This window comes from Centruroides sculpturatus, unplaced genomic scaffold (genome assembly GCF_000671375.1).
Source record: "Centruroides sculpturatus isolate CEXI.00-Female unplaced genomic scaffold, Cexi_2.0 scaffold800, whole genome shotgun sequence".
NCBI classification, from domain to species: domain Eukaryota; kingdom Metazoa; phylum Arthropoda; class Arachnida; order Scorpiones; family Buthidae; genus Centruroides; species Centruroides sculpturatus.
In genome coordinates, this window is record NW_019385047.1 from 337,660 (window position 1) to 350,761 (window position 13,102).

The 13,102-nt window shown below is 29.5% G+C and overlaps 1 protein-coding gene across 1 annotated transcript in view; it reads left to right on the top strand.

The window, feature by feature from the left end:
- LOC111633882 (DNA ligase 1-like) overlaps window positions 1–13,102 on the top strand; it is an 88,623-nt gene that overhangs the window by 68,113 nt on the left and 7,408 nt on the right. The window contains exons 12-14 of the mRNA XM_023378524.1: window positions 1,386–1,436; window positions 2,040–2,105; window positions 5,419–5,728. Of these exons, the coding sequence (XP_023234292.1) occupies window positions 1,386–1,436; window positions 2,040–2,105; window positions 5,419–5,728 (427 nt within the window). The remainder of the gene's footprint in view (window positions 1–1,385; window positions 1,437–2,039; window positions 2,106–5,418; window positions 5,729–13,102) is intronic.

Here is a 13,102-nt window from a genome sequence, read left to right on the forward strand (position 1 = left end):
GGATCCCGACCACTTTTCAGTCCCAAAATTTTCGGGATTAAGTTTTCCTAATCCCGGGATTTTCGGGATTGACATCATTTTAAAAAAATTGCAAAATAGACTGCATGAAGCGAAACGTTCAGTGCCAGTGCTTTTAACAGAATTGCTTGCCTATCATTTTAATATAAAATACAAGAAATTTTATTCCAAGCAAGCAGCAGAAATTAACCTAGCGGGCTTGCGATGCTTGCTTGGAATAAAACTTCTTGTATTTTCAACTAAAATGATAGGCAAGCAATTTTGTTAAAAGCACTGGCACTGAATGTTTCGCTTCATGCAGTCTATTTTGCAACTTTTTTTAAAATGATGTCAATCCCGAAAATCTCGGGATTAGGAAAACTTAATCCCGAAATTTTTGGGACTGAAAAGTGGTCGGGATCCCGGGATCAAATCCTCTACTCGGGATCTGACCAGTATTTGAGTTGTGAGTATTGTCTCATGCTTTTGAAGAAAACTTATGAATCAACAGTAATGAATATATTGTATTGTCATGGTGTAGCATCTGTTTCTTCTACCATAAGTCAGGCTCTCATTCTCTCTCACTGTTTCTCTCAAATATTTTCATCGCCTCTAGATACTACTCCTTATTTATAACTCTCCTGATACATTGTTTGTTGATGTCAGTGGTCATCCAGAACACAAATTATCTTTGACCAGCATTCATCTCTCCTTAAAACATTTGTGCCACTCATACATTGGCAATCAGTTCATGCATTCACTATAAAATGCTTGTGTTAACATTTCAGATGTGTGTATAAAATTTTTTCTTCATTTAACACAAATTTCAATGTATATACTATCTGTAGAAAGTGAGCATTTTTCAACAACAAAAAAATTAGTAAAGCCATATACATCTGTTTACTTTATCTTTACTTAGAAGACAGACTAAATAAATAGCTGGAAACAGCTTACAACAGTCAACTTAGTCAGTGGTACAATATGTTATCTATTGAGCATTTTAAAAGTAATATGCTTTTGCACTGACATATTACTTTTAAGAAATCATGGGATTTTCAGATACCTCATACATAATCATTATTGGTTACTACATTTCTGTGATAACCTGTATCAAGGTAAGTTTATCAAGTGTGCAACCAAATAAAATTCATCCAATTTCATTTTTTCTGACAATATTGTAATCATATGTTAGTTAAGATCTTCATGTTAAGGTTCTAAGACATTTCTATCATACAGTTTCAAAGAAAAGATATTCATTTGAATGTTTTTCAAATGAATGATTATATATTCAGAATGTCAGAGTTCAAAATTTTAACCTTATTATTTTGGACAATTTTTTTGAATTGAATAAAATTTATTGTGTTTTTACATAATATTATCAATTACAGCTTAAAGATCTTCTTGAAGAAGAAAAAATTGAGGAAGTTGTTTCTGAACCTGTTTGTCACGACACGAGTCGGCGATGACGTTTTACTGTATCATACAGGTTTCTTTTAGCGTGTTTAACAAATACAATCGCAATTTTTCCGCCGTTTTATATGAATCCGTATTATATGAACCTGTGTTACAGGGGAGTCTACTGTATATATAATCTTTTGTGTTTGGTGTCATGAAAGTTTACATATAAATATATCATACATCAGGTACAACTGAAATATTTCTGAACTGTTTTAACAAAAAATAAGAGTTATTAGACCTTATTACTTTTTAAAATATTACCATTATTCCTAATACAGTGAACATCATTTTTGAAAGATCACCTGAAATTCTTTTTTTGGAATAATGCATAATTTTGTGGATGAACTTGTTTAACATTCTCAATGGATTCAAAATGTCAACTTTTCAGTGAGTTTTTTTGCTTTGGGAACAAAAATAAATTACTGGCTCGGGATTAGGGAATTCGATCCCGGTCCTTATTTCTAATCCCGGGATTTCGGGATTATACTTATTCGATCCCGGGATCCTGGGATTATTTCAGTATTGAGGGTTAATAAAAAATAAGAAAATCTTACAGAAATTAAAAANAATATTATCAATTACAGCTTAAAGATCTTCTTGAAGAAGAAAAAATTGAGGAAGTTGTTTCTGAACCTGTTGAAGAATCAGATGTAAGTAAAGCTTTGAAAATTAAAAATATTTAACAAGACAGCAAGTAAATTTTAATCTGACTAATCAGAAAATTAACATTGATAATTGATGTGTGTTTTGAATTTTAATATTTCTTTTTAAGAAATATAATGTTTATTAATGTGCTTCTCAAGTCAAAAGTATTGGGTTGAGTAACAAGTCTTTGTACATATGTTTATTTTAACATTTTATTTAACTTACAAATACAAACAATTAATCAATTATGTATGATCCATTTTGTTGTATCACAAATTGCTGTTTTTCTACCAATTTCTCAATTCCTCTTCTGAAAATGTCCTCCGATTTTGAGGCAGTATATTCCACAATAGCATTTTTGACTTCATCAATTCAACAAACTTTTTTTTTCTGTCTAAATAATTCTGTAATGATTTAAACAAATAATAATCTGAGTGTGCCAAATTTGGAAAATATGGCAGATGAGGCAAAATTTCCTACTGCAATTCTCTTATTTTTTCTAGAGTTACTTTAGCAACGTGTGGTCTTGCATTATCATGATGCAGTATAATACCCTTGTAGTTATTAGCTCCAGTCTTTAGTCCTTTAATGCTTTGCTTAAACAGTCTAATTGTTCACAGTGTGTGTTGGCATTTATGGTTTGGTTTGGATCTACTTGTTTATAATACACACTTTTCGTTACATCCCACCATATGCACAACATTGCTTTTTTGGGTGTAGTCTGTCCACTTTTTGGTGTAGGTGTTGAGGGCTCTGTTGGATTTAGCTGAAATTGTTTTTATTGAATATAAATGTATAATATCCATTTTTTATTTCCAGTAATTACTCAATCTTAAAATGGGTCTTTCTTTTGACAATCAAAAATAATCCAGCAGTACTTAATTGTTATGCAAGATCAGTTTCTATCAACTTGCATAGAACCCATACATCTTAGGAACTTTTTCAAGCCTTCTAAGGGGGTTGCATTTACATTTTTGGCTTACATTTAGTTTATAGCCTTGTGGTAATTTTTGGATTGGCTTCAACCAGAACACTCATCATCATTTAAGCTAAAATATCCCTCCAAAACTTAGCAAATCAAAATTGAAGTTTTTTCACCTTTATAGTGTCAGTAAACTTTGCAAATTTCTGATGTCTCCTTAATTGCATTTAAACCTTTTCACAAACAACACAGCAAAACATGTGTCAGATGTATGTTGTTTTGTTTCATTTCAGAGAATTAAAATGTTCACAAAATAAAATTAAAACTATTCAAATCAGTTTAACTAACTAGTAACATGTCCTTACACTTAAACTCCAAAAGTCACACTTCTATGAGAAAATTGAATGCTATTGTAAAAATATTTAATTGAGCAATAAAAAAAAACATGACCACTTTATCCCAATATTATCTTTCTTTATAATTAATAATAATGATGATTTATTTTAAAAATAATGAATAATTTATTTCTTTAATTTTAGAATAATGAAATAAAAGTTGAAGAAGAAGAAAAACCAATTGGTAAGTAATTTTTTAATAAAAGTAATAAAATTTTATAAAATAGAAACTACTTTTAAAGGCTTTTTTAACACACAATTTTATTAATGTTGTAGTTTCATAAATCATTAAAATTTCCAATATATAAATATTTAATTTGATTATGCAATACATAAATCTAAGTGAATGTTTTAAACATTTTAAACAGGTTTATCATCAGTTCTTCTTCTTCATGGTTATTATTGCAAAGTGTGCTATAAATTCTTCAAATATGAACCAAATGCAAAAGTGGAACATTGTAAATTGAACACTCATATTCTTAACAATTACAAGGTAGGTAATTACAACCAATGAGCACATCTAAGTTTAATACTTTTTTACTGTAATACTTGACAACAATTAAACACAAACCCTGTACAAAACTAAGAATAATATAAATTTTATACAATTGAATTAATACTGTTGCTACAATAATAATAATAATAATAACTCTCCCGTGGTCACCACCTGGTCGTGGTGGGAGAGCCCAGTAGTTTTACAGATCCATAGGGCAATGCAGGCTGGAGCACAAGCTCCTGGTAGGGACACCCATGCCAGTAAGGTCTATGGGGAGAAATGAAACTAAGAGTGACCATACACCCACATTCTGTGGAGATAATCTGGTGTGAGAAGCAAAAATGCTGTTGTTGCATTTCTGTTGTCTAGTAGCACTGTTGATTTGACTCTTCTTGGTGACCATGGGANTTTTGGTTGCTATGCCTTGACTCTGGTCCGGCATAGTACACAGCCACCGGTTTAAACCGAGTATTACCTACTAAACCCAACATAATAATAATTAGAGATAAAAGAGAGAGAAATTGCTGCTACATTTTTTGGCAATTGAGTATTTTTATCTCAAGTCCTACTTTCAGCCAAAAGAATTGTGATTGAATAGAACATCTATTATATCAGAAAAAAATTTAATTTAAAAGACTATCTAAAACACTGAATAATCTAGTTTTTGTTATATCTATGAATATCTTATCATTGGTCAAAATTGCACAAAGAATTGTGCTGAAGCTGCACATTCAGCTTGAATTTTGCATGAATCACACAGATGATGATAAATTTTCAATCAGTATTAGTAAACAGTAGTTCAACTAGATGGAAATACTACTAAACCTGGTAGTCAAAATAATCATGTCTAACTCTGAAACTGCTCTAACTGTTTTAATCTCATCTGTACCGAAGCAGCTCTACCAGAATATTCTAGACCTGATTTTGTTTGCTGAAGATGGTTTAATTGCAAGTGCCAAAAACAGTTCAGTTCATTTGGTTTTGAAAAATTTAGCAGCAATTTATTTCTTTTGTCAAACATGGTACCAAGTTTTTCACAAACTTTTGTAATATATATAGACATTTTTATAGCTTGATTTTGTTTTTTAATTTGAATAAAAAGTAACTAGCTATAAATAATTTATTAATATTAAATAATGTGCTATATATATGTATAGCATATTATTTAATCAAGCTATAAAAATGTCTTAATGTAATTAAGTACACTATTGGTGATGATAGTTATCATCTAAATTTTTATTTTAAGATATAAGATATAGAAATTATATGTTAATATGAACTGTTCAAAAATTCTATTTATCTTGGTACCAGAAATTATTATTGAACAAACACATAATTTTTGTTGGTTTCCTTAATTAGCTGTTTTTTTATTATTTTTTATTTTTTTTGTGTTTAATAACAATATGAACTATAATGTAGGAAATTAAAAATTACTGAAAATTTTTAATATCAATTATTTTTCTGATTTTATGAATTTCTGTTTCTTCATTTTAAATTTACCATAGAAAAATTCAGATTCTAAAAAATCCGAAAAATCAGATGAGAAGGAACAAAATGAGTCAGTTACTTCGGATGATAAAGCTGAAAAAACAGAGAAGCAGGAATCAGAAAATATTTCTCAGGATCAAGAAGAACAGCATAGCTCTGAAGAACAAGATACAGGCCTAGCAGAAACTGAAGAGCAGGATAAAGCTGTTGATGAAACAAAGGAAAGCACAGAAATTATTAATAATGAGAAAACAGAAATGACTGAGGAAGAATGTTTACGAGATGATGATATTGATAAGATAGATGATGTTGATATCACTGCAGAAGGTAAGAAAATTAATCTTTCATAATTGGCAATAGAAAGACATTTAATTGTTTAGCATTCTGTTTTTACAATAATTATATCATTAAAAGCATATTTAATATGCAAATTAACTAAGCTAGTTTTCCTGCTAAGACTCCTTTTGTGAAGTACTTGATTTGCATGAAAAAATTGTAATATTAGCAAAGTTTTCAATATTCAAATATAACTAAATTGAAGTAAGTTTCAAACTAAAATTGTTTTCAGTTTCCATTTTTGGCATTGTTTTATATTGATTCAAACACTTGTAAAGTTATTAAATTTTTTTATGCAGAATAATAATTTATTTAATTTTATAATGATATTGATATAAATACGATTTCCTTATATTGGTTTACTTTCTTTATATTTTAATTTATTCATTAGTCTTTTGCAAGGTATAAGTGGTTGTAATTTTCATATTAAAATCACACACAACATACAAATGTGTAAATTATTCAGTTATTCCTAATGAGACTTCCAAAACCTGTATGTGAAATAATTTTATAAAAATCATTTTACTGCTATTTAAATTATTTACTGTTATTAATAATTAAAATTATTTTGCCTTTATTTAATAATTTGATTTAATAACCAAATGTAGCATAAGTTATTGAAATAAACAACCGAAGCATACTCAGCAGAAAATAATAACTTAATCAACACCTGATCACTCGCTGAGAGATTTATTAATAAAACAAACGTTTTCAATCCAATCAATGGATCATCCTCAGGTTATATGGAACATTTCAAAAAATAGAACAAGAAGTTCAAAATACAAAATATAAATATTAATAACCGTTAACATATACGCTATTAAAAAATGTTTTTAAATAATAAAATTAATACAAATGCTGCTAATACTAAAAATAAAATAAAAATAGTCAAAAATAACAAACAAATTGTGAATACTAAATGTTACTACCTCTAACTTAATAGACAAACTGTTAATACTAAATATTATTATTGCTTACTTAACTATACTGAGTTTTTCTACTTAACTATACAGAGTTTTTACTACAAATATTATTAAAGTTCCTGTTCTTATTTTAAGTTTTTAATTGCAAACTTCCAGATGGAAGGAAGTCCCTCTGCATCTCTTGCGTTGATGCAATTTCCTTTAAATTTGCTTCTATAAATTTCTAACTTTTCAGTCATTCTTGCCAAAGTCGGAGAGTGTACCTGTTTCAGGATTTCCGCTTCATCCATCGTAATATTGAACCTTCCGTTTGTGCCATTTGAGCCAATACTGTGGCATTAGAACCTTTTCTAATATCATATCTGTGCTCTTTTATCCTTACACCTAGGTTTCTAGTAGTAACCCCAACATATTCTATTTTTTGAAATGTTTCATATAACCTGAGGATGATCCATTGATTGGATTGAAAACGTTTGTTTTATTAATAAATCTCTCAGCGAGTGATCAGGTGTTGATTAAGTTGTTATTGAAATATTTTGATATATGCATTATGCTAAAATAGTTTGAAGGCAAAGTATGAAATATTCCAAACAGCAGTTTTAATAATTCTTTATTTCAGTAATAATAAAACTGAATATTTTGAATTATTATAAGTTTTGACTGTTTACAATATATATTTATAGTGTGAATACATAATAAAATTGTTAAAAGATATGAAGCATACTGATTCATTAGAGCTTACATTTACTAAAGATTCATCTGAATATTCTTGTTTGAAACTCATATTTCTGGAATGATTCATGTTTGAATGAATTGTTTTATGTCATTGATGATGGACATTTACATCAAAAATGGTAATAATATATTTTTTTTCTATAAATGGTAAACAATAATAAAATAGGTTTTTTTCTGTAAAAAGATACCAGAATGTATTATATGTCAGAACCAATCTTATACTTGTCCAGAACATTAGTATGAGCAGAGCAGATCAGGGCAGAGTCTGATATGCCACCAAGTTCACTGAGATGTTCTGTGGAGATAATCTGGTGTGAGAAGCAAAAATGCTGTTGTTGCATTTCTGTTGTCTAGTAGCACTGTTGATTTGACTCTTCTTGGTGACCATGGGAGAGGTTCTGTGGATGCTTTGGATTTAAGGCCAATCCACCAGTTTGTCCAAGTACCTGTGGTTTCATTATGGTGAAAGTCAGAAGTGTTGAAGAGTGCATTAATAGGAACATTTTCTATTCTAACACCACATTATTCTTGCAAAACATTTAAGTGAACTTAGTGCCATAGCTGACTGCTGTGATCATAATGGAACTCATACTGATGTTCTGGACAAGTACAATATAATGTGGGGAGTGACATGACTTCTTGCACACTCTGTATACATTACAAGGTATAATTTAATTTGATTTTGATGAAAACAAATTCAACTTCATCAAATATACAAATTACAACAAATGCTTTAATATAGCTTAAAGTAAAACATATTATGATGATAGCTACTTTTAGTAACATTTTGGAATTAGTTTATCTGAAAATGAGTTTGTAACTCAAGTGCTTATAAGTAGATGTGTATGTATTTACACTCCATTAAATTAATAGTTGTAATCAGAATATTTTGAATTGAAATATTTGATAAATTGCCAAAATGTAAGAAGTAAAGTATACAGTATTGAATGCAAGATTAAAACAAATGTTTAAAATTTATCACAAAGTAAAAAATCTTATATGATTGGATGATTTAATGTAAATTGAATCTGATAGTTATCTTTTTTATTAGAATGACATGAAATAATTTACAACTGTTATCTGTTTTGTCAATTGATTGTTGTTATTACCTAAGTAAATTCAAACTTATCATTAGTAACATAATGATAATTATAAGTGAATTTCTGATTGAAATAAACAAAAGTTTTATAATGTTTAATTTGTGTTTTGAAACATGCTAATTTTGATAATATTAGATAACTAATAACAATAAGCCACAATTACAATAAACGTAAAGTGACCAGATCCTTGAAATGAAAAAGCTGGATAAATAGTTTCTCTTGAAAAATATGCCATATCAAAACAAAACATAGGATTTTTTAACATAATTATTCAACTTTAATGTCAAAATTTATAGTTTAACTATTCAGAAGATACATCTGATTTATTTTGTGATTATAGTTGTGAAGTCACTACTCTTACTAGTTTACCACTTTGTTTTAGTGAAGAGCCCATTAGTTCTAATAAACCATAAAGCAATGACAGCAGAGCGTGAGCTTTAGCACCCATGCAAGTAGGATCTATGGGAAGAAAGAAGCAAAAAAAGGACTCACAAGCAGCATCTGATCTAGAGTAGATGACTGCTGAACAGTGTAAAGGGCAACTGATCTGTAAACACCTGGCTTTAGGTATATAAGCATACTCACTTTGCTGAAGAGGAAAAAATAGTTGTGACAAGTTCTTATCTTAAGACAAGCTCAGATATCACTCAAGTTAACAAGGTCCTGTTAGGGATTAGGCCTCTGCCTAACTGCAAGATTAGCTGTGTAGGATCATGTTTGAAAAATGACCACAGTCTCTTTTGGTCACCAGTGGCAAATACAGTACTGGCTTAGATATGATTACTGCATTACAAACACATCTACCATCACAAGATACATACAATAGATGACAACACACATCAATCCAGCCAGTGTTTCAGTGACAATCCAGCTATTTACCACCAAGACTAATGAAGTTGACTCAAAACATGATGATGATATCTCATCATCTGTACCTACTATAACATCACAAAACTGAAAACAAATGTAACAGCATAGATAGACATTACATGACAAATTCATATAAAAATATTCATATTTCACTGTGTGGCATTATCCACAGCAATGTAATACAAGCAATTATTTATTGTAATGTCACAATGCCAGGCTGCAAAATTATTAATTTATTTAATTTAAAATATATGCTCTCAATCTCAAATTGGTAGTGTCTTGCCCCTGTACATCATGCTTTTCTTTTTACAATAGAGTTATGCCAGTCATCTATCTAATGCCTTTCAGGGGAAAATTTTTGAATTGAAATAACATGACTTCTGGTTTGCATTAGAAGTTTGTACATAGTTAATTGGGGCCTCCTTTCCCTACAGTTTCAATATCTGGTCTTGTTTTCCATCTATCTAACTTTGTTCTTGAGATTAAGGAAAGAATGACAGATGGATGTACAACAGTGGAAATTTATAGGTCTACAATTTTTTTAAATTGCAGCCCAATAAAATGATGATAGCATAAAAAGTTATTTTTTAATGATGTCTTGTAACAGATGTTCCAGGAACAGTTTTAACTTTATGCTAATGTGTCTTACAAGTTAGTATTTCTTAAACATAAGTGTTTTTCATCAGGAAAATTATGCAACTTGATGCTGAATTTTTTTCTTGTATCACTCCTCTTCCTTTATATGCTTTATATATGCATTTATAATAGGTATTAAAAAATTTTTAATTGTACACACAGTATTTTTAATGACATGATTATAAAGGTGTTATGTAATTAAAATTATAAATTATTTATGAATATACAATAACTTATAATAATACATATAGAAAGTGTTGTGCTGCTTATCAGTATGTTATGTGGCACCCAGTTGAAAATCACTGGTCTAAGACCATGAATGCATCTCTGCAAATATTGTAACTCAGATTCTATGCATTTTTACAGAAAGTTTCTATAATTGTATGAAAGTTCTATCAAACCTTCATATATTAAGGGTTGTTAGAAATAGGGGCACACTTAATCGGTCACTTGCTATTACCTAGTAACAAAACTTAAGCAAGCAAATTTTGGCATGTTTTAGAATCAGTTTATTATTGTTGTAATTTATGCTTATAATCATTCCAATGCATTTAAAATGAGTGCTGCAAAGCATCAGTTTTAAGCACAGCTAAAACTGATGCTTCAAAGTTAATCAACATGATAAACAAAAGATACTGAAACACTTTCAGGAGTAACATTAGCCTTCAAGGATGGTCTATAAAGTTATTAAACAATACACTGAGAGGAATACAGCTATATATATAAGCCTATTCCAGGTTATAAACTAACTGTAAACACTCCAGTGGTTTAATGTAGTGTTTTAAATGAGTTGAAGAAAAAGCCATCCCTCTCTCAGTGCCAAAATGCCAAAAAACTGAAAACACATACTGGAATGATCTTCAGAGCCAAAAAGACACTTGGTGTAAGGTCAAGGAAAAAGCAAAGGCTCCAAAGAACAAAGAAAATCAAACTGAATGAGTCACTAAAGCAGCAAGAAAGCTTTGTGCCAAGTGGTGGATTTTTATTATGGATGATGAGACCTGCATCTCAGGGATTCCAGTCAAATTCATGGTATAGAATTTTTGTGAGATTCTAAGAGTAGAATTTAAGCTCACACAAATAGTTATCCTGAAGGAGAAATTTCCTCTGGAATTTTATGGTTTTGCAAGTCATTGTTGAAGATGGTAATGTGTCAGTCAATTGGCACTATCAATGGTGATATATACCAGGAAGAGTGCATCAACAAGTATCTTGTGTCATTTTATGAGAAGAAAGACTATCATTCAATATTGTTTGGTTTGATAGAGCTAAAGTAAACTACAAACAGTTTTTGAACATTTGAAGAAACTCAATAGAGTTTGTTAACAAAGAAGAGAATCTATCAAATTCTCAGTGTCAACTAGTAGTGCATTTTGGGCTGTAAGCAAGGCTGAATACAAGAAGTTGAGTAAGAAAATGTGATGCTCTGTGCAAATTTAAAATATTTGGACCAAAACTGCTGAGAAAATGATAAAAGAATCTGGAAAAACGTTCTGTACGAAACTGTATAAAGTTGACACTAAAGTCACATTAGCAGTCAAATAAAAATCTAATTATAAATTAGGTTTGTTTTACTTTCTAACAAAACTGTTTCTCTGTCTATTATGATTTTCCTTTTCTAATTATAGTGCTCCTATTCTTGACCACCCCATATACATGATCATTTTATTTAATGTCACAGAATATTTTGTCTATTGTCTGATTTAAGATATTCTTTAACATTAAACAAATGAATCCAATTTTTGGATTTTCTGAAGAGGATGAAAAATACAAAATTGTTTATTATGATTTTTTGCCTATTTAAACATTGTGGTTGATTAAAATATGAGGCACAAGTATAACTATATATGCAAATTTTTAAAAGGCTGCTGGTTTACTACAAATTAACATTAATTTTTAAATTTTGACTCTGAATGCAAAAACTAATGCACTAGTGATTGTTTAATTCTCTGTGACCAGTTGACCCTGTTTCTATTATGAAAAGCAAAAGTTTCATCCTCTGAAAAATAGAGCATGATCTAATTTTTAGTTGCCTGGAGTAAGAAGTAGCCAGTTTTAGCACTCCTAAATGTTCATTGAAATAAATGCTTTCCATTTTTTCAACTAAAATTGTCATTGATTGTACTATAGGTGATGCAGGTTTAGAAACAAACTGCCAATCTGCCCAACGTGGTGCTGTAATACATTTTAAAAATTGTAAAGGGCTGTAAAATAATAATTTAAAAGATAGACAATGTAAACTACTTTTATGGTTTAAATAAAAATTTTTGATGCTTCTGTCTTTAATATATAAAAATACAAATTTACATAAAACTACATACAAATAAATATTTGCTTTTCAAAAATTATTACATTACCAGTAATACAGTTCTTACACATGCAGAAATGAATAGTGGAAAACATAGATGGTATTAACTAAAAATTATAAATTATTAAAAGGTTGGTTTTGCATAACCAACAATTTGTGAGAAGAAATTTACAATAATTGGCATTATTTTAGGTCATAGCTATCATCAAAAATATATTGTAACTCCCCACAATTATCACAGAGTAACAAAAATTCAACAAGAGAATTCATTCTTTCGTCTATCAGAACTGACTGTACATAATCACAGGGATCAATGAATAAACTTAACTTCATTCTCATAAAACAGTGAAAAATAATCTCGTATTTTACTTTAGTGTTGTGATATTTATCAAAGCAACCAACAAGATGCAAGATATAGAAGACAAATAAAAATTAATTTCAGAAGAGTCCTGTTGTTGTTCTCTATGGCAAGCTTACCTTGGGTTGTTTTCTTAATAAACTGATCAAATGACTGTATCTTTCAAAATTTAGTCTTGTGTATTTTTGAAACAATCATCTCATCAGTATACAATGAAATGTAAACTGGAATTGTGTAGTGCTGAATATTTTTTCCAGTTTGGCAGGTTTCTGTTTTGAATAGATTTTTTTTTTATTTACCATAGAAAATTGCTGTTCCGAAGAATTTTTCATGTTTAGGCAGGTTTCGTTTTGGATAGGTTTTACTATAGTTCACTAGGTTTAGTTAAAAGTAGTACAAATAGCAAAGGTTAAATATGTAAACATTACTGTGGGT